At 41.8% G+C, this 22747-nt stretch overlaps 1 protein-coding gene across 3 annotated transcripts in view; it reads left to right on the forward strand.

Annotated features, from left to right (window-relative positions):
* cdh19 (cadherin 19, type 2) overlaps nucleotides 1–22747 on the forward strand; it is a 30664-nt gene that overhangs the window by 3713 nt on the left and 4204 nt on the right. For all 3 annotated transcript variants that reach the window (XM_037080161.1, XM_037080160.1, XM_037080162.1), the window contains exons 2-11: nucleotides 4469–4831; nucleotides 4958–5252; nucleotides 7591–7710; nucleotides 10544–10711; nucleotides 11819–12009; nucleotides 14379–14632; nucleotides 16064–16200; nucleotides 18874–18995; nucleotides 19361–19478; nucleotides 21599–21850. In XM_037080161.1, coding sequence (XP_036936056.1) covers nucleotides 4598–4831; nucleotides 4958–5252; nucleotides 7591–7710; nucleotides 10544–10711; nucleotides 11819–12009; nucleotides 14379–14632; nucleotides 16064–16200; nucleotides 18874–18995; nucleotides 19361–19478; nucleotides 21599–21850 — 1891 coding nt within the window. In that variant the 5' untranslated portion in view covers nucleotides 4469–4597. The remainder of the gene's footprint in view (nucleotides 1–4468; nucleotides 4832–4957; nucleotides 5253–7590; nucleotides 7711–10543; nucleotides 10712–11818; nucleotides 12010–14378; nucleotides 14633–16063; nucleotides 16201–18873; nucleotides 18996–19360; nucleotides 19479–21598; nucleotides 21851–22747) is intronic.

Consider the following 22747-nt stretch of genomic DNA (forward strand, 5'->3'; position numbering starts at 1 on the left):
GATGTTACTTTAAGCTTAAATTAAAATTTGTCACAAACTTATTTTTTATCACAATAATTAAGCCTTTTTATAGATAATATGCCTGTAGTTTTAAACCCACTCATCTTTTTCTTTCTCTTTTTTTTTAAAGTTCTGGAGCATCAGTTAATTGTTTTCATAAAAAAAAAGAAGACAAATAATAGGATGAAGTCTTATCGCTGATAAATGCCAGCAGGAATCCGTGACACTTGCTGCACGCCTGGTGATTTCCACTTGTGCTCATAATGAAATCAAACAAATTACATATTTTCCACGTACATGAGGACTCGACGTTCCCTCTTGTTTCGGGCGCAGTCTCTGGACTCGTTTGAGGTCCTGATTTAGGAAAACATAGACTGCATGTCAGTGTTGCTGTTTCATGGAGCTGAACGGTAAACAACAAGTCCCATGATAAGCTCCCAAATGACCAATTAAGGACATTTTGTCTTGGAAGGTTGATCTTAACGACGTGAGGCTTTAAAACAGATGGATTTTTCTTCGAGATTGAACATAGCTGCGGTTAAATGAGAGGTTTGATTCAGCTGAGTATATTTACATCCGTTGTCTTGATTTTGGCATTACACACTCTTTACATTTTTCCATTATTCTCCAAAAGCCAGGAGGACTGATGCATGAAAAACAGAATAACTACTCTCCGTATAAAGTTAGCATCACGTCGCACTTAGCGCTGGCACTGCATAATGACACTGATTGTCTCATCCACAATGTCAAGAAGCTACTTTTCCTTCTTTATTGCAGCGGCTCAACATTTGCGTGGGCGCATTAGACACATTTTTAACATCACCCCGGATTCGTTTCCACAACAGAGTGACGCTTTATTAGCGAGGAACGCATCACCATATAGGGAAAATAATGTGACGGTCTCAGCGCATCTAGTGCTTAACATTGTGAGACTGCAACCTCGTTGTCACGTCTGTCATGTGGCGGAGTAGCGTACTGTACATACAGGCTACGGGTTGCCTGATGGAAATGGGTGGAAGGCCCATTAGAGGTAATGAACGGTTGTCAACCTCGGGGCACTCTGCATGTTCGTCACGTCACGTAGAAACAAGACGTTCTTTCGAAAAGAGGGAAAACTGCCCACAGAGCTGAAAGTGTTTTTTCTATACGGTGTATGTTCAGCGTCTCAGAAAGTCTGACAACTGATTTGTCTTACATAAGGTCTACCACTGTATTTGATCCTTTAAAATAAGACTTCAGCGGGTTCACGATTATTATCCAGCACCATCAGGACACCTCACACGTGGACATGTGTTATATTTGCTCCCTGGTGCCTTCGCTATATTCTCACCTGGAGAGGAGCTGGAGTTTTTTTTTTTTTTTCCTTTGGCATACCCATTATTTCCCCAGAATTTCATCACTTATTTTCAGAAAGGCCCATCTTGTTAAATTGGCACCTAAACATCTGTTGACCTGTGCACTATTCCAGACACTGATCACCCCGGGAAGGTTTTGGTTTTTTTTAAGCAAGACTCCTTGGCATGTTGGCAGTTGCTCGGTGTAACATCATTGAGGGGCTGTTGTCTAGTTTCTGGCTCAAGGCGTTCGGTTTGGGCGCGTGCTTGGCAGCCCTATAAAAGAAAAGACCATAACAGCTCACGATTCACTGGCCACTAATTGGAATGTCACTCCGCGGACGCTCGGAGATATGAATACGGCCGCCGTGAAGACATACATGAGCTCAAACACTTTCTTTCATGTTCTGTATCGAAATTGAATTCCAGAAATGAAATACACGCTTTAGTAATTGATTTTACCAGTTCATTACAAATGGGTCGTGACGCCTAATTTGCTTTTTTACAAGACAGAACATGAACATTATGAGTTGTTAGAGCATTAATACTGCAACTATTCCAAAAATGCTGAAACAACGCACTCTTGTGTATTAAATTTCATGCTTCCATGCGAATGACGCATGCACTTGTGTTCCCGTGCAGCACTTTGGATTAAAACGTCCACATTGTGGGACTGTGCTTGCTATGTGCTGATATTACAGTGTCAAAAAACTCTATTAAAATGGGTCAGAGTAATGGCTGTTGTGACTTGTAGACCTTAATCACAACTGATCCTTCTGAGTGTTGATGTGTGGTTTGATGCTTGACTGGGCAGCACAGATGGGTTCATGGCTTCATGTCTAGACAAATCACTTGTGTAGCTTTTCAAGGTAAAGGACTGTAAGACAGGGGTCTCACATAATTGGAAAGTGAAAAGAACAGCCATGGTTTGAGCCAAGCAGCCAATAATTGTTGTCTGTCTGTCTGTAATTAGCACATCTCGAGAACTGTTTGTCCGATTTACTTCACACTTGGCAGGTTTGCTGCTGAGGAGGATACCAGGAAGTGCTTTGTTGAATTTGGTGCAATTTGGACAGACTGAATCTGGGCTCACACGCGATCCCTCTCTCGTGATCTCATGGGGAAGCAGACGTAAATAAAATGGAGCTTAGGGTGGTTCAACAACTTGCTGTTTCAACACATTTCTGTGAGGGAAAAAAAAAACAAAATACAAGCCAAAGGTTAAACGAGTCTGGATTAGTAGGGCGATATCATCAATAAAACGTTTGCTAGTCTTCAGTGAGATTTTATGTCTCTGTCAACTGTAGTATGCTAGCTAGCCTTAGCCTCCATGGCTAGAATACAAAATGTAGATTGAGCGATGGAGCAACTTGCTGTGTTAAATGAGTATAGATGAGTGGGGAGTCACAGGCAGGACTGTCAGCTGCCTCGGGGATGCCTCTCTCATTGTCATCCACATTTTAAATCACAAGTATCAAATGTTTTTGATATTATCGGGCCCATATAAGTTCAGGAAGCTCAAAACTGGATGTGTAAACCCCTCACATCACCAGATAATCTGCACCAAACAACATGTTTTGAACAGGCACTTCTGCACACTGATATTTAGTAATTTCACTGGAGGAATTTCCTGCTCTTTTCCTAAGAGAATCGAGGAGGTTCGCCATGTCAAACAAGCGCAGCATTGTTAACACAGGATGACAAAGCTGTGATGCGATGATGTGAGTATTTCTGACAGCGATATGTTTAGTGGAGCTGACAGCGGATTGTTATTGTCAGCAGAAAGAAGATGCAGCAAAATCCATATATATGAAAAGCAGTTAAATTGTTGAAGCTAACTTTGGCAGGGTTGTCAGTTCAAGATATTTTATTTGTGTTGTCCCAACCAATTTGCTGTGTAGTCTGACTTTCCATCGTCCTTACACTCTTGACCCTGATCTCGGTGCACGTTATAATTGGTGCATCGATTTGACTCATAGTTTGTCAGAGGCATGTGTGTCTCTGTTTTCCATGTCTGGGGAGACATTGATCTAATTAGAAGTCTTCATTAGTCAGCTGCAGAGTGCAGTGTCATGCTTAAGGAATGATGTTCAGGCCCTGCTCCCCCCCTAAGAAACACAATGCAGAGCGTTGTCTGAATAAAAAACAGAGGGCTGTTTTCAGCCGCCCGTGCAGGACTGCAGGATGCAAGACAACAAAAGGAGAGTTCAGACAAAGGCTTCGTGTTGCTCTTGTAAAAATGCAAACTGGCTTTCTTGCTTGAAATTTGCAAATGTTATGGATTAAAAGTAGTACGTAATTTACTTTTAGCTTAGCATTTCACCTATTTATACTGTACTTTTAGCCAACAATGTCAACTATTTATGTATTGTTTTTACCAATTTAAACTGTTTGTTCATTAGAATACTTTTAGCTTACTGGCCACTAACTTTATTGCTTTTTTTGCTAACAAGCCTATTTCAACCATTCATCCTATTTGATCTTTTTTGGCTTATTTTAACTGTTTATTCATCAATTTTAGCTTATAGTATCAACTGCATATTTATTGCTTTTAGCTAACTATTTCGACCGTTTATCCTATACAATTAGCTAACATTTTAAACACTTTATTCACAACTTTTAACACTTTTAGATAATTATTTCAACCATTTATCACACACTTTTAGTTGGCCAGTTTTTTGCAGACATCTGCCTTGTTGTTATGTATCATGGTTTGCCTTAAATGCATTACTGTATATTTTATATGTTCAATTAAAAAGAAAAAAAAAAACATTACATTTCATTATGTATTGGCTTGCCTTGGGTAAAGTCCTATGAGTGACCCACCTGAATACACCCTGATGTACTAGTATGCCTGGTTGGTATTTACAGCATGTAAACACTACAAGTCTGATTTGTTTTTCACAAACTGACAGTCCACTTTAATTTCAGACAGATATACACGTCTTGAATATATATCTGTGTAATTACACAAACACTCACGTGTTTTTTTAAGCTTTGTGTAATGAAACACTTGAGTTTTGTATTTTATACTGCGCTTCTAAAGATTTTTAATTTCCTCATTTTGCAATCTCCGTGCACTGCTGGAGATTTCTCACCGCAGCCATTAATTAAATTGTTAACTTTTATTTCAGAGACATGAGCATGCATACAAACCGCCATCATAACAAGATGGGATGCAGCACAGCCGGGATGGTGAATTACTGTGCTGTCGAATGAAGAATTGGTGGCGCTGGACCTCTATATTTTTTGTCCACTAAACCATGGGAAGTGCAGAGGAAATGCACGGATGGACAGTAAAAATGAGCATGCCGAGTGTTTTGGCCATGGTGACGGCCTTTTCTATGATTCCTGGCGGGGTTCTGAGCGGTACTCAAGGTCTGGAAGCCCAACAAATGGCCCAGGGGTCCACTCATTTGCACCGTCGCCTGAAGAGAGGCTGGATCTGGAAACAGTTTTTAGTCCTGGAGGAAGCTTCTCCCCACTTTATTGGCAAGGTACAACTTCAGATTGAATGTCCGCCATGTCCTTAATACGGTGCTTCCCTTTGAAATTGCATGTTTTCTGGTCTGAGAAAATTGAATGAAAATAAGCTTTCATGCACCCTCCCTTCTGTCTTTTAGCTCAAATCTGACTCTGACCGAGGGGAGTTTTCTATCAAGTACATATTATCGGGAGAGGGCGCCGGGGACGTGTTTGAAATGGATGAGTATTCCGGCGATATCCGGACCCTGAAGAAGCTCGACCGTGAGGAAAAGGCCTTCTACGTCCTTCAAGCCCAGGCGATCAACAGGAGGACCAATGAACCGGAGGAGCCCGAGTCGGAGTTTATCATCACGGTGCAGGACATCAATGACAATGTCCCCCAGTTCCAGAACGAGCCGTATGTGTCCAGCATCCCTGAGATGTGTGAAACCGGTACGTTTAAGAACGCCATGAGAGCACTCCTTTAGCAGTAACACAATACAATACAATACGTCAGTCAGTTAATCAACAACTCTAGTTCAGACAGAAATATCTTTATTATTAGAGGAGCTGCCATGAAATTTTGTATACAAATTACTTTGCTCATACCACTGATGTAGTGTAAGAGACGGATACTGGACCCAACAATGGCTCCTATTCAGTCCAGATAACAAATGCTGGTCTGGCGGGTACTCCAAGAAAGTTTCTAGCTTGTTTTTTACTTCCAGGGATATGCAACCCCCCCCCTCAAATTTGTCCAGTTGTGTTCATCCCATTATGCCTCTGGCCTAGCTGGGCTTCATGAACCAATTCTGAGACACAACACAAGCATGGGTAGTGCTTGTACTCACATTCACTCACACACACAAAAATACTTTTCTTGGCTTTGTATAAGTTCTCCAAACCTCAAAATTTGAAGATCCTATTTGTAAGAAAAGTTTTTTTTGTTTGTTTTTTTTTTTTAAAAACTTGTCCAACACACAACGCTTTGGAGTGGCGACCGTTCCGCCCTACCGTCTCAAAGCGTTTGACGAGTTGGGGAATGAGACTCAAAAATCAAATTTACTTACAAATAGGACCTTTAACATCCTGATAAATGATTTATTGCGTCATCTCAAGGTCGTCAAAACTACTGACTGGCTTGTAAAGCTCTGCGAAACTCAACTGCTAGTGAGCTAAAGCCAAAAGACCAAAGAACTGTCATGCAACTAAACCGTCACAGTGGAAAGTTGCTGTTGCTGTTGGTGTTGAATGCGACTCTGCTCATCATGGGGCTGCTTGCCCTTTTTAGAACATAATGTATGTAATCAATGTCATCAGCGCCGACTGCTTAATTGACAACTTGTGCTATTCCTCCTCTCCGCTGCCCTCCGCCACACTCTCTCTTTCCCTCCCACACGCTCGCTTCACAACGCACACGCCTTTTTCTCACCGTTTGTATTATTACTACAAATGCAATTATAGAGACCAACCCACTATCACTGTGCTCCTTCATACATCAAATGAATCTCTAAGCCTGCTAAACATCAGCATATTGAAAGTGAGTTTTTCTTGACAAGTGTTACAAAAGAAGTTTGTTAGCATCCATGTGTCTTTATGCTAAATATATATAGCTGAAAGTAGCAGCCGCTAAACTTCGCTAATTGAGGGGCTTTAACTTCCTGGAGTCATCGTGGAGTTACTGCTCGGCCGAACTATCAGGGAATTTTTGATTTCACACTTCAGCTTTATACATGTTAGTTAGTCTGTACACTCGCCTCTGTTTACAGTTTGTATGCTAAGCTAAGCTATATGGCTAACTGTTAGCCCCAGCTACATATTCACCACTGTTGGTTTTGTAGTTTTAGAGAGTTTTAAATATTTTTCATAAAGCGAGTGATCAGCTAACGTTCTCAGTTCCAAAGATAAAAACGTGGCTTTATTGTCTTTAGAGCTTTACTTTGAAATGAATTGTCTTTAATCTCGACCGAAGACAATGAACCAGCCAAAAAGGTTATATTATTGTCTGTCATCTGTCGCCGTTCAGGAAATCAAAACTATTGGATTCTAAATCGTGGCCCGGCTGCCTTAAATTTCTTTAAATAATGTTATTATATCTGCTGCCCTTTCATACCGCAAACATTACCATTTCAATTTATATGTAATCTGCTTTTTGCGGCGTAATATCTCACTTGTAATAAATCATAATGCATTTGACTCAGGAAAAAGGGGAAAGTGAAAAGGGGGAAGGTTGGACTGAAAATAAGAAATAAATCCCCGGCTGTGAGAGAGAAAAGACAGAGTGCTCTCTGGGAAAAAGGAGAAAAAGACAGAATGATAAAGACAAGACGAGCTGAGAGAGAGAGAGAGAGAGAGAGGAAGATATTGTAGAAAAGCAAGGTTAGGAGAAGGATACGGTCGGCGGGGAGAAAAGGGTGGTAAGTGTGAAAGATAGAGAGGTGGAACTGAATCGGAGTGCGAAGGGGAGAAATTGAGGGGCAGGTGGATGGCGAGAGACGTCGCTATAGGGCTGAGGAGGCTGTCGCACACACCTGCACAGCCTGACTGAGCTGTGAAAGGCCGGCGCCGCTCCCCCGCCCCCCCAACCCGCCTTTGTCAACATCCCCTCCTCTAACTCTACCTCCCCCTGCCTCCCTCCCTTCGCCTCTTCCATTTCCAGCGCTCCCCCCTCTGAGCCAGACAGACAGACCCTGCGGGAGTGTGGCATAATCACTTTATTTCCCCGTCGACTGGAACTGCTGCCTGAGCTAACTCTGACTGTGTGATCCCCATCCCCCCCCCACCCCTACAGGGACCACGGTGGCCCAGGTGACAGCCACAGATGCTGATGATCCCATGTTTGGAAACCACGCCAAGCTCATCTACTCCATCCTGCAGGGGGAGCCCTACTTCTCCGTGGAGCCAAAGACGGGTACCAACCGACAGATACAGACGCTATCACACCAAACACCATAATCGAGTCATTATCTACTGACTCCCGCTGCCCAGAGGAAAGTCAGGGGGAAGTTTCATCCACCGCATGTGGCGGACCCTGCCACCTTTTTCCTGGCTTAAAAAACAATGTTCTTGGGAGTTAATTTTCCCCTGAGAATAGCTTGTTTATTTAGTTAAGGAAAAAATACCTCATTACAATTCTGAGTTTGGATTTCTTCTCCAAAAGCCTACAAAGTGACCCCTTTTTAAAGGATAAGTTCACCCCTAAAATGAAAGTTCAGACATTATCTACTCGCCCTCACGCCAGGTGGAAAATGGGACCGTAACTGAAAATAAAATGGCGACACATCTTCATACTAAACAAGCGAATAGGGCAACTGCAAGCGTTCCCAAAGCAACGTGACTGATGCCGTTTACTGGACTTTCATGGTACGGTCACATTTTTTGGTTAGGTTTAAATCACTGTGTAACTTCTGGATTCATGAACTCCTTTACATGACTTAAAGATCCTATTTGTAAGAAAAAGTTGGCTTTGGAGTCTCATTCCCATCTCGTCGAATACTGGCGCCATGGTTTTCCCAACTCTTCAGTAGGTAATGAGCAAATTTTTCTTTTTTTGAGGGGATGAACTTATCCTTTAATTCCACAATAAATCCACAAGTCTCTCAGGGGTGCGAGGAAGGTGCACTAGAGATTTCGGCTGTGGGAGAAATAATGTTTAACTTCGCCACAAGTGGGCTGAGAGAAGACACGAGGGCAGGGATGTTTTCGCTGTCGGGCTCCTGAGATGAGATGCCGTCTCGTCTTGGGCCCGAGTCACTTTTCAACATGTCCGACACCATTTCTCACCTTCCTCACACAGAACTGTATCGAATCCCCCCGCGGCTTCATCTCCTAAAATAACTTCCTCACAGATTTCGCTACTCCTTTAGACCGCTGGGGGGGACAAAAAAAAAATAAAAAATGTGAGTGTTTATTGGTTCAGCTGATGTCACTGCATGTGCACTCACACTATTTGACTGTGTAATACCGAGGTCAGATACAACGCCTCCCACACACATTGTTGACCTGATTGTGAAAGAGTTAGGAGGGAGGGCAATTATTGACGTAAAAAAAAAAAAAAAAACTGTTTAAATGTTAATGAAAGCAACATGTAAAAGGGCAAATCTGACTTTTTAGGAATCCAATCGTAAGTTTTCATCGAGGAGTGGGCAGCAGTTCTCTCCAGACAGAGCTCGTGGCTTCACTTGAGCTGTTGGGAAACATTAAAAAACACAAAACAAAACAAAAAAAAGTGATCCTACAAGCAAGGTACTTACTTTTTAGCTTCGTTCTGATGTATTTTACTCCTCTGTGACTCGTGTTCTCATTTATTTTGAGTCTTCCACTTTTATTGACCTCATAATATAAAGTACATATTGCACCTGAAAATGTTTTAATCCTCAGCAGATGTGCTTTTTATTTTTCCTCGAGCAACATGTGCTAAAAAACAATGGTGCCGAGCTGTTTAAGGAAATGATTTTGCCTTTCTTCCAAACATAAATTAAACTAAAGATCTGTTTTATGGCCATGGAGGTACGGAGAGACAGTCAAACAAGATCTGCCTTAGAGATGTTTAAGATATCTTCACAACACCTGCTGTCCACTGAAGCAATGAGTCATATTAGAGCCTGCTTGATATCTAATATCTATATCTATTTGTGCACTGATCATTTCTGGAGACTTTAAAGGTTAAGTTCTCCCCAAAAATGAAAATGTACTCCTCATGCTGACAAAAAAGTCCGCAGCAGTTTTTCTGTCCCACAACACATTTTCCGGAACTTCATGGCAAAACAAAAGTGTTGCAGCAAATCTTGTGAACCATTAATGTAGCTGGAGACTTGTTCGAAAAAACCTAAAAGTCTAGGAAAGTCTCTGAAAGCCTGCATTGATTTGAAAAGACGATATTTAACTTTTTCAAAAGCCAAAACCTGCACTGTAGCTGCTGAGCCAAATCTCACACACACTGTCTGACACAAGTCCATGAACTCAAATTATTGTCTTTTCAAATCAAATTTGGGATCTCAGGGCTTCCAGAGATTTGGGATTTCAGCCAAGCTGTATGGAGCCGTTTCATGCTTTCTGGGAAGCTGTTTTTATAGGTTTTTAAAATAAGTCCCCGTCTACTTTAGTTGTTTCGGAGAATGCTGCGACACTGTCTTGCTGCAAAGCTCCTAAAATGTTTTGTGGACAATGAAACTTGATCCCAGTTTCCATCTACGTGAGTCAATAATGTCTTTACTTTCATTTTTGGGTGAACTTATCCTTTAAAGAAAATGGTCACTTTGTAGTTTTAAGCAAAGAAATCCAAACTAAGAATTTTAGTACTTACAATTCCCCCCCCCCTTAACTGAATACACAAGCTGTTCTCAGAGGACAACAAGGTCCCCACAACACTGTTTGAAGCTAGAAAGTTGGCAGGGTCCGCCACATATAAACTAAGCATGCAGTATATAAACAGTAAGGAATTGTGTTGTCTCTTGAGGTCAGTTTTGTTTATTCAGTTTATTCATCCATGAAAGCAAAGAGAGCGTGCTTATTTAGTTTGTTTAGGCGTGAAATCAGTCAGTGAAGATCTTTCTCTTCTGGTTAAGATTTCCTCCTCCAAACTTGACGGTGCAGCTTTGAGCAGCTCTCCAAGTCTACTTGAGACACAAGTTTACTTTCATTTCGGTGAAAATGAAAAGTTGAAAGGGAGAAATCCTCCTCCAGGTGAGCTCACCTCACCTCTCCTCTCTCTCTCTCTCTCTGTACGTCTCCTCCACCTGCAGGGATCATCGTAACATCCTGGCCCGACATGGACCGCGAGGCCAGGGAGCAGTACCTGGTGGTGGTGCAGGTGAAGGACATGCTGGGCCTCAGCGGCGGCTACTCCGCCTCCACCACGGTCACAGTCAGCCTGACTGATGTCAACGACAATGGGCCCACATTCCAGCACCGTGAGTCACTCATCCAGCATGAGTCACAGTGATGCAAACACCGGGCCATGCACACTGAGGGGGAATCAATGAGCGAGTACAAAGCGCTGCAGACTGCGAGGAGATGTTTGATATTATACCTACGAGGTATTTATTTGATCACTCTTCTCCGGTTTCGGGTGGGTGGGTTTTTTTTTTGTTTTTTGTTTTTTTCTCTGTGCCGCCGGCGCCGCAGTCGGCCGTACACATCTCGTTATTCAGACGGCAGCCAAAATTAAAAAGGAGACAGTCGAGGAAAGAGTGAGAGAGAGAGACAGAGAAAGAGAAAGAGTGGAGGAGACGGGGATGTTCTGTTCATCAGCGTGTGCACACGTACATGTGTCGCCCACTGGACGAATTTAATCATTCACACATGAGAGGACATTTGTCATGACCTTTGGAAACAAACCTCGCCCTTCCCAGCGATAAACCCCCGGCTAAATGAATGCCCAGGGAAGAAATCAATTCTGTAGAAAATGAGACGGCGAGGATGATACTTTTAACTATTAATATCACATTCGCATTCATTGCCGGTGCGACCGCATCCCATGGACTCCATGTTCAGTCAAAGGGGGCCTTATTAATATTGTACGGCCACACTTCACTTTGAACTGTGCCCTGCGTTTTGTCACATAATTGCAAATTATTATCAGCGGGGATTTATTTAAAAAAAAAAAAAAAATCCCTTCCCGACGAGCAGCTGTTTGCTGTTGAATTCCTTGCGCGTTGTGGCATCCATCCAAATGGAGTCCCTCAAAAGACACAATCACATTTTCTCATCTTCTTATTAGAGTCAGGCCGGGATTATGTGGAGTTGCCACAATTTATCTGTGACTCACACAAATTGACCCTCCGCCGCAACGTTCTTATCACTAGCAAACTCTCTTGACTAGCACTTAACGACTCACTGACAAGTTTCTGTGGGGGCGATGTCGCGGTAAAGGAACTTTTTCTTTTTATTTCTTGTTTATCTCTAAATGAGAGTTGTCGTTCGGTATCATTCAGATTCGGGTGTTTCTTCCAACGTCCAACCTCTCAAGCCATTCGCTGTCGACATTAATCACTGCTTAAATATCCTTTCTTCCTCAGACCTGTATGCTTTCGCCGTTCCTGAAAATGCAGCTGTGGGCACCACGGTTGGCAGGATCATGGCAAGGGATGCAGACGTCGGCATCAATGCCAGGATGACTTACAGTCTGGAGGACGACCTGGAGGAAAGCTCTACTTTTATTATCGAGACGGACCCGGTGACGCAGGAGGGAGTGGTCGTGCTAGCCAAGGTGAGTACACAGTATACTGTGAAGGGAGAGATCTCCTGCCTGAACAAGTTCAATAAACAAACTTTTGTTTTCACGACTGAATAAAAACAATTTCATACTGTTACTTTGCTTTTATGTGGCGGACCCTGCCACCTTTTCTTTTCAAACACTGTTCTGCGGACCTTATTTCCCCCTGAGAACATCTTGTTTATTCAGCTATGGAAAAAAATAAACATTTCTGAGATTTTGTTTAAGAAATAAATATTAAGAATCCGGAGTTTGAACTGTCTTCTCCAAAACTACAGTCTGAACAGTGTCATCAGAATATATAGATTCAGTGTCTTCACTATGAAAACTACAGGCAGTTATTACGATCATTCTTAAATCTCCAGCATTAAAAGATTTAATTAAATGACAGACACCAACATGAATTAAAAAAATAAATAAATGATAATCATTGCACCTCATGGAGGGCACAGCAGCATGTCCAGTCACTCCCCAATAATCATGCAAGCGTGCTCCCAGACAGACAGACAGACAGACAGACAGCTGGCGGACCGCGGCAGCATCGACATTAAAAACCACACAGATACACCAGCAATCAGCGACAAAAAAAAACAAAAAAAAAACTTAATTATTCCTTTAAAAATTAATGAGCCTAGCAGACGCAACAGCATGACAGCTTGGCACCGCGACGCAATAATCACACACAGTCACACACCTGGCAGAAAACAGTAATATCAACACGCTTCCAGGTCACGGACATGCACGGGCGTAGACTGAGCCCATATGTACAGGGAAGTAGTCGGAGCCCAAATGTACAGGGAAGTAGCCCGAGCCCACATGGACAGGGGGGTAGTCCGTGCTGGGCTACAACACAAGAAGAAAGAATGGAAATGCTTTTGATGATTTCAGGGCTGAAACGTGCCAGTTTTTATCTCATTAACACTTTGGACGTCAGGCCTTTTTCCCTCGTGGGGAAACTTTGAACTGTCCGACAAACTTTACAAAGGCCGGATTTTAGGGCATAATTAGCAGAAGACACGTTAGAGATGTTTTGGCGCTGACATAGTTGGGATGCTGCATACAAGGTAAACAACTACAGAATTCAAACTAACTGTGTTTACTGACAGCAGTTTCACAAAGTGGCGGTCCTCGTCCCGTCCCGAGCCTTTTGAGGATGCTCACTATCAGCTCTCACCAAAGATCCTGTTTACCTGTGGAATGAACCAAACAGCTCTCATAAAATGTGGAATATATTTACAAAAATCAATGAATGAAAATCCACTTTTGGAATCAGGAGTGCATAACAAACTCAAATAAATAGCAGCCAGGCATTGATTTGGGGAATTACACTGGTAATTAGAAATGAGAGGATCAGAGAGATATTATTTACTGGTAAATCTAAAACTATGACCTGTAGCCAGTTAGCTTAGCTTAGCACAAAGACTGGGAACAGGGGAGACAACTAATGAATATAGTTTTCCTGGGTGTTACAGTATGTGCTCGACTATTTCTTAAGCTTGAGTAAATGAACTTGCTAGCTAGCTTAGCTTTGCACAAAGACTGGAATCCACCTGCCGGCTAAAGTTCACTAATTAACAACACAAACTTTTATCTACCCTGAGAAAATAATAAATGTAAATACTCTTAGTCACAGTTTTACAGGATGTTATGTGACGGGCTGTTTCTTGGCTCGGGGAAAGTGAAGTCTGTAGAAAGTTCAGCAAATAACAGGCCAATTAGCTGCTGCCTTTCAGAAGCAGAATCATTATAGAACGAGAACCAAACAGAGAAAAATGCAGAAAATAATAAACCGACAAGAAGTTGTACATTTAAATCTGACTGTGTGTTAGAAGCCTTGTGATTGTATAAACCTGAGCTCTGTGTATTCAACTAGCACCCAGTGATTTAAATATATATTTGTTGCTGTGTTAGATTACTCTTGTTGCCCTCTTGGCCTCATTCTTTATTGTTTCCCTGTACAGCATGATTCTATTGTAACACAGAGAAGATTTCAATTTAGATGCCGTGATAATGAAATAAAAAAAAATAAAAAAATAAATAAGAAAAAACATTATTGACTGTCTCTGAATCATTGTGGGAATGCAGTAATGGTTCACATGCTGTTTTCTTATTACTAGCATCATAATGTTAATCGAAAACACAGCTTTATTTAAGTGCGCGCTCACAGCTGGCAGCTTATTGACATTGACTAAACAATTTTAGCATCCAGTCTGACTCATCCTGCACTCAGAGGGATAATCATCTGTCTTAAGTACAAGTTGGCAAAACATATTTGAAAAAAAAGGCCGGCGTAACGGTGCTGACGAGCAGCCTCTGTTCGACCACACCAGTTAATAAAACAAACGCGTTTCTTTCCTTCACAGCCGTTGGACTTTGAAACTAAAAGACGTTTTGTCATGGCTGCAGAGGCAGTCAATGACCACGTGGACCTTCGCTTTCTGACTCTGGAGGAGTTCCGGGACAGGACCACGCTCAAGATCGTTGTGGAGGATGTTGACGAGCCGCCCGTCTTCCTCGCTCCGGTCTACGAGTTGAAAGTTCCCGAGAATGCGGCTGTGGGGACTGTCGTTGGCAGCGTTGGCGCCAGAGACACTGACATAGTCAACAAGCCCATCAGGTAATGTGGAAACCCGTCCAAAAGCAGGAAGAATGGCATCTGCCACCTGTACTGCCAGTGTGATAATGACGAGGTAGATGCCCAGGCTGGTGGGGGCGTAACGTCTCTCGACAGGCCGCCCCAGACAGCTTCCTCCACAGGGTGAAAAATCATTCCATTTCAAATAATGTTACTGGCTCGGTGCATCCATTTTTACCCTTGATCTCTGGATACCCTGTACATGGTCATATTTATCTCGTATTACTTTAGTAGGAAATGAGCCCTGCTGAATAAATCATGACGACTTTTCTTTTTCTTTTTCTTTTTTTCATACCTCACAGGCTTTTCTATCTATTGCGGTGGTATTATCACAAAGCGACGTGGCTAGGACGTGGGAATGTAATAAAGCACCATACGAGGTGGCATATGGAATTGAGATTTGCAGTCATTTGCAAGTGGGGCACGTTGCAGAGGAGACAGCAGCAGTACTGGTGCCTGTAGTCCATCTCAACAGAGCTTAAGAGTGGCAGGTGCTGCATATCATCCTCAGTCTAGCGTCCATTACTGTCCCTTTGGTGACAGTGTCTCGTTGATTAATATATCCGAGCTGACATTTTAGAGGTTTCCACAGTTCTACTAAATATGATTAAGTTTGCTTTGGTCAAATTGGCTTATTTCCCATGTCGTTATCCGTAATGTGGCACAACCAACAAATGATTCATTACTTTGGCGTGTTTTCAGAAGCGGTTTGCTCTAATTCTCCATTTGTGTTGAAGTCGCTTGTGATAATGAGGGCTAAAAAGGTGCGGCGGCGTGAAAGACCTGCGCAAGAAACACAGCAAAACACTCGCCTCATGAATATCTCTGCATGCTGTGGGTGATACATTTTTTGCTCCTTTAGGTTTATTTTTTTTTTTTCGCATGAGAAGAATGCAAACGCCAACTTTTCACCCACTATCACCAAGACAAAGACAGCAGGATGTGTATTGTGTCAGCGCAGCAGCAGCACCTGTATCGCTGTGCGGACAGACGATTATTCAACTTCAAAACCGGCGGAACAAAGTTCCCGCTCCGCTCTGTTTACAAGATACCGCGTCTTACTCTTCTTTAAAAATGATATTTACTCACTTCTGAGAAATAGAGAAAAGGGCTGCGGTCAGATTAGAAAATGAAATTCAATTAAAAAATGCACAAAAGTTTTCCTTTGCCATCTGCGTGAGATGCTTTGTTTTGTCGCAGCGTTGTTGTGTTTGTGTCACCCTCGCCTGTGTGTGTGTGTGTGTGTGTGTGTGTGTGTGTGTGTGTGTGTGTGTGTAGCTTCTTTGTTGGATATCTGTCAACAGATTACAAAAATGAGCGGTTTGCCTAATTAATCTCCCTGTGGTATCACAATGTTTTGTTTGCCCAGAAAACAACCTGCTAAAATGTGCGTCTCCGGGATTTTTCTCTCAGATATTCAATCGACAGAAGGAGCGAAGCCGCAAAAGTTTTCAGAATCGACCCGAACAACGGGACTATAAGTGTCACTAAGGCTCTGGACAGAGAGACTTCAGACTGGCACAACTTGACCGTTGAAGCAAAGGAAATATGTAAGGATAATCTGTTTTTTCCTTTTACAAAAACATTTGATAAATCATTTATGCTTGCTCATGAAAGCTGTCCAGGATTTACTGACAATGTGTTCATGCCAAATCTTTGTCTGCAACAGTAATTCCCAACCAGCAGCTGCCAGAGATCACGTGGAAAGATTTTTCTTAAAGATTAAGTTACTGAACAAACAGAAATGACAAAATTGCATTTTCTTTTTCAGTGTATCCATATGCTGAGTCAGCTTTAACACACAAACAAGACGCGTTGCTACTCAGTGCACGAAAAACTAAAGCGAGCAGAGAGCTAAGCTAACTGTAAGGCTACCTAAAAAGCAATTAAAATGGTTGAACTAGATGCTAAAAGTAATGAATGAAATGGTTTAAATTGTTAGCTATGGCCACTGATAAACAATTCAGTTAGCTAGTTAGCTACTTGTTGGCTAACAGCTGAAATGTTGAGCTATATGTATTGATATTGATATATATCATATATGAAATTGATAATTGTTAGCTTAAAGGGAAGGTTCAGGTTTTTTGAAGTGGGGTCATATAAAGTACATATCTATAGTCGATCTGTTCCCTACCATAATCACCGATCAGCGCAGCCTGAGTTTGGAGAAGCAGAGAGTCGCTCCAGCCCAGACACTCAGCTTTGTACTGCAGTGAACGGGGTCCACAGAGAAAGCGAAATAAACCACCTAAAACAAGGCCTGCCTTTCTTTTGGCACTACATTTTCTCAACCGTAGAACCTCTGTATCCCTACGCATTAGTGAACTGGGCAACAGCTGATCTGCGAGAGGCGAAATACAGTGTGAGGCCCAGCTGCTGGACGAGAGGTTTACTTTTGATAAAAAGGAATCTTAACTCTCCGTGTCCCTCCGCATTAGCGTAACCGCGTAGGGATACGGAGGTTCTACGGTTGACAAAAATGTAGTGCCAAAAGAAAAGCAGGTCTGACGGCGACGTAAAGCAACTATAGATATGTACTTCATATGACCCCACTTCAAAAAACACGAACTATCACTTTAAAAATATCAGTGACTGAAATGATAAGTTAAAAATTACGACAGTGATAACAATTAGCTAAATGTAATGAAAAACTGGATAAAAACCAAATATCAATGGATAGGTGATTTAAATAGCTTAAATAGTTAAGTAAACTGGTAATAACAGGGGTATCTTAAATTGACAGATATACTAAATGATGTAAAAAAAAAAATGAAAGTTAGTTAGAAGTAATGATAAACTGTGAAATGCCAAAAAGTACTGAATAAATGGGGAAACTGTGAGGCAATGATTCAACAATTTAATTAGCCAGTTAGCTACAAGAAGGCTAATGGTTGATACTGTTACACCTCTTGAATAAATTCTTAAATTAGCCCAATTAACCCAAAAATGGAAACCAAGCCAGGGGAAAGTTTTAATTAATTTATTGGTTTGTTCAGGAGAAAGTGTTATAATGAAAGTGTTGATAATGGCTCAGGCGAGCGGCGCAGCAGGTGGTGAAGCCGAGGCCACTGGAAGGTAGAGGCCGAGGTGGCGGCACAGGTGAATTAGTCGCAGGTGGATCCACAGTGGAGTTTGTCTTGTGGCAGCTCAGAGGTGAACAATGAAAACACTTGAGAAAATTAGACAGGTGGTTCAAACGAAGTATCACTAGAGCAAAAAATTACAAGAGATAAGCACGAGTTGTTGCAGTCATAAACACCAGTGGGGGTGAGTGGAAACAATCTGCCATCAGGTGGAGGGAAGACCGGAGTATTTAAGCTGCCGCTGATGATTAGACGAGCTGCAGGTGTGTGAGAGGCCGGAGCTCCAGCCAACCAGGGAAGCCACGCCCGGCCTCTGCAAGAACACCTCAGGGCACAAAGAAACAAAATACAGGCACAGCCCACAAGAAAAACACCAGAATGAATGGTTGAAAAATCAGAAGCTGTTAGCGAAACTGAAAAATAAATTTAAAGAGTTTGCGAGCCTAAATGTCATAGCCAAAATAAATGGGTAGATGATTAAAACAGCTAAAAGTAATGAATGAACAGGTAAAATAGCGAGCTAAAGTTGATGGAGAAGCAAAATTACTGAATAAAATAGTAAAAATAAGCAAAGGTTATGATTAAAGGACTTGAGAGAGTTAGCTACATTAAACACTAAAATGATGAACTTTGGTAAAATGCATGAATAATGAGCAAAAATTATAAACCAAAAGTAATGATTTAATGATAGAATTAGATTAAATGAATGAATAAATGGTTGGAAGAGCTATCTAAAAAGTAGGCTAAAGGATGGGTGGTTAAACTGTAATTGTCTCACATCAGCACTACAAAAACAAACTTGACTTAACCTACTAAACATCGGCAGTTTGAGAACATTATTTTATGCCAATAATGCAAAAATGCAGACTGAAACATTGGTTGGGAAACTACTGATAGAGCAATGCAAACTCTTAACACTCCTTAGAAAGATCTACTTTTGCTTTGACTGTTTTTTACTGTTTAATTCGTCCTGGTTTGGAGAAAGTAGTAAAAATGTTGATGCACATTTCATGCTCAGTCGTGTCTAAAGATAAAGAAACATTGATCTGTCTCAAGTGTTATTTTGACAGAGCTTTTACAAAGCATTTATGATACATGCACCCAGCGGACTCCAGCAAATGTCTATCTTCACTACTGCAGCGCAGAACCATTTATCCTCCTCTGTGGTGGTGTTCATCAAAGTGCTGGACATAAACGACAATGTGCCAAGGCTTGCAAGAGATTACCAGCCATATATCTGTGAGGGAACGCAGTCGGGAGAAGTATGTATATTATGATGCACTGATTCATGATTTACTATATCACAGTTTGGCATTGAGAATTTCCATGAACGCGGGCAGTGAAGTTATTATTATATTGCTTCAGACAACTCTTCTGTATATTATTATTATTTTTTTTACATATTGAAGGTCTCACAATGACTCATGTGAGTGCTGCACAGCACTTCAGCTACCACAATATATACATAACACTGTCACCTGCCGGATGAGATTCTGTGTCGTATTTCTGAGAAAGGAATTACGAAGGGTAAACATGATGACGTCGACCCTCCAGGGGAATCTGTTGTGTGTTTGCGGCGCTTGTGTTGCTCATATTTCCTGTGTAATGTGTCTTTTGTGTGTCTCAGGTAATTCAGCTGCTCAGCGCTGTCGATCCGGACGAGCCTGTGGAGGGACACCACTTCTACTTCTCCATGGTCCCCGACAAGAACATCAATCCAAACTTCACCATCAGAGATAATCAAGGTTACAGTTAATAAGATCAATCAGCAGGATGATTATGACGTCATTACTGCCACTGAGGTTCCCTTTGGCAAGGCAGGCTGCTGCTCGGTGGCCGGCAGATCAGTCCGTCGTCACACTGATTGTTCTGACTATATGTCAGGGTTGAATGAGTAACATTTCGAAGTGTCATCAGCAAAAATGTGTCACACACGTCCTCAAGATATCAGAACAAATCCTCATTGGACAGCCGACTGAAGCTGATTCATTTTATTTATATAAAAAGTTGTTCTGCAGATATTTCCCTTCTGATCTTTAATCAAACATGTTGATCCAGAACTCAGCATAGTTGTCAAATAAATAATAAAAATGGCAACTTCTGTTTACCAATATGTTAAATGATGTTTAAAAGATGAATTAATAGTAAGTATAAAGCGGTGTGTATCTGTATCTGTCCAACCACCTTATTTATCTGTATCCACATCTGTACTATGGATGGGCGGGGCTTCATCCAGAAGTGGGTGGTGCTTACACCCACCGTGATTGTGGTTAACCAGAAGCTGTTCATTTACAGCTGCAAAACAACATTGCTGCATTCTCTTAAACAACATTAAAAAAAAACAACCTAAAAAAACAAACATAAAGTGGCTCCACACAGCACATCTGGTGTTATTAAAGTCTCAAGAAGCTCCTAATCCCCAAATGATTTGAAGAGACATTGTTTACAGCCTTTTAAAGTGGAAATCTTCACTATAGCTGCGTAGCTAAAAGCATTCGCACATACCCCGTCTGAAGGGGCTGCAGTAGCTCAACTGCTTCTCAAGGGTGTTAATGTTGTCTTTTTAAACCAATCAGGGTTCCAAGGGCTTCCAGAAGCTTAGATTAAACCAGATGAGCCATATCGGGCCATTTTTTTGCTTTTTGGAGTTGTTTTCTTGTTTGTTTTTTACAGCAACAGTTGGTTAGGTGACTGCTGTAATGCTGTTCTGGGTTAAGCCCAAGACTCAAGGTGGTAAAACTGAAATACTTATTTTTCACACTCTAAGTTTTCTTATTAAAAGAGCAGTTTTTTCACATTGTGGGAAAAACAATTATCTGATTTCTTGCCATTAGTCAGAAGAGCAGATTCTGAGTATTGATCTTCTCATCTAGCTCTCGGCAAGACAGCCAATAAAAGTATTTCAGGCCTACTTGGGATTTTGAGCAAACAAAGCACAAGTATAAAACTTGTGGTGATGATGATGATAAAACTTGGAGATATTCAGTAGACAGTGAATAATGAAAAAAATGCCAGAGAGCTAAAACAGCAATCATGCAAAATTGGATTGTGAAACTGATTTTTTAAAGAGTGGAAAACTGTTGGGTTTTTTGGTACAGATTCAGTGTAATACAGTAGCAGAATTAAACTTTCACCGTTAGTGGTTGAATTCCCCTTCGTGTGCAGCTGCTGAGTGATTCGGCACCGATGCTATGAGGCCCTCATAATACCTTTTTGCACCAAGACGTTTCCTCTCACCGATGACATACTGTAAGCTGTGGGGCAAAAACATGAATAAAAGAAAACCAGATGGAGTGACACGCTGGCTGGAATAATGATGCTAAGCTACGGCTAAACCAGCAGCGGGATAACTGTGTGACAACAGGTAGAAGGACGCAGCACTTTAATTTAAACGAACACTATGCGCCTGTAAGTGCCACATTCTGACATCCTTTTTAGTCGGTTTCATTTTGCGAGGCTGGCGCCCATCAAGAAAGTAAACTTAAAAGAGTGTTTGCCTTGTAGTCAGCAGGCAGTCGAGCCTTTCTCCAGGTTTATAATGAAAATTATAAATGAAATGTATGCAAGTGCGGCGTATGAGTGGTTAGCAATGCAAAGCAGCGGTCCAGTCAGTGACCAGGAAGTGAATAATGAAACGAGAAGGAACACATTTAATACAAGACATTTCCATCCGCCACAAGGCATATTTAAGAAAAAAAGTTATTGTTCAAGTGCCAAATGTAGTTTTGCACACACTGGAAATGATATTTGACAGAGCGTCTCAGAGAGCTTAGTGTTTTTTATTCCCCCTCCCCCAAACATCAGTGCCACTCGTGTTTTCTTGAAGGCCACTGAAGAGTGCACCTCTCATTATCTTCACTTTCAGATAATACAGCCGGCATCGTCGCACGCAGGAGCACTTTCACCCGCAAGGACCGGACCCAGTATCTCCTGCCCGTCGTGGTGACGGATAGCGGCTCTCCGGCTCTCTCCAGCACCAACACCCTGACCATCAGTGTGTGCAGCTGCCAGCCCGCCGGGCACTGTCCCTCAGGAGGGGTGGAGGCCCTCGCCCTGTCGATGGGGGTCAGCCTGCAAACCTTGTTAGGGCTTCTGGTCTGCCTGGTCACGCTCACAGGTAAAGCCTGCTCCGCCTTGTCTCATTTTCATATGTCTCATGTCAGTCCACAATATCAATATCAATCAATATAATAAGAAGTAGAAAAAAAGAGAGAGAGAGAAATAAGGAATAAACTCTTTTTATGGAGCTTAGTCCTTGGAAGTCTTGGCCATCTGGCATCAGAATCAACTCGGGGTCTGTCTTTAAAAGAGAAACAAGAAACTGAGGCTGGAAGATTAGTTCTTCTAAATGATAAATGTTTATATGTGGAGCCACTAAACTGACAATAATGTCAAGAGTAAAACAGATTACATATGATTATACACACACACACACGCGCGCACACACACACCATAGTTAGCTAATTAGTAGTTCCTTAAGTCTCTGAACAGATACCTTTAAACTCTTTCCCTAGCTTGTTTAATTTTCGAACTCCATTATGTGCCAGTTTGGTCTGGATGCATGTTTACCTATTATCTATTTTTACCGATCTACATTTAATCAGGTTTCATTTCTTGTTGTAATTGACACCTGCCAGCGCACATAAGGTTAATCATGTTGTACTTTAAACAGCTGTGCAGTTTGGATGCAGAAGCAGGCTGTGAGCAAACACCAACAGCTGGCTAGTTAAAGCTACAGTGAAGATTTGTCTGTCATGAAAAGTTTGATTTTGAACTACAAGGAGCTCCTCCAGACGTCTGTTAGTGAGGGTGAAAAGATGTCTAAAATGGTTAAAACTTTCATTTTGAACCCTGTCAGGATGTCATGTCGACGTCACTAGTTAATATTTAGAAAACCGTCATTCCGTCTCTCCAGTGGACGTCTTTTCAGTCTACAAAGGTGGCCTGTGAGTCACATCTGGTCAATCACTTGTTAACATCAGTCACCATATACTCATAAGACGTAGGCTGCCTC

Source organism: Acanthopagrus latus, chromosome 19, assembly GCF_904848185.1.
Source record: "Acanthopagrus latus isolate v.2019 chromosome 19, fAcaLat1.1, whole genome shotgun sequence".
In the NCBI taxonomy this organism is placed as follows: domain Eukaryota; kingdom Metazoa; phylum Chordata; class Actinopteri; order Spariformes; family Sparidae; genus Acanthopagrus; species Acanthopagrus latus.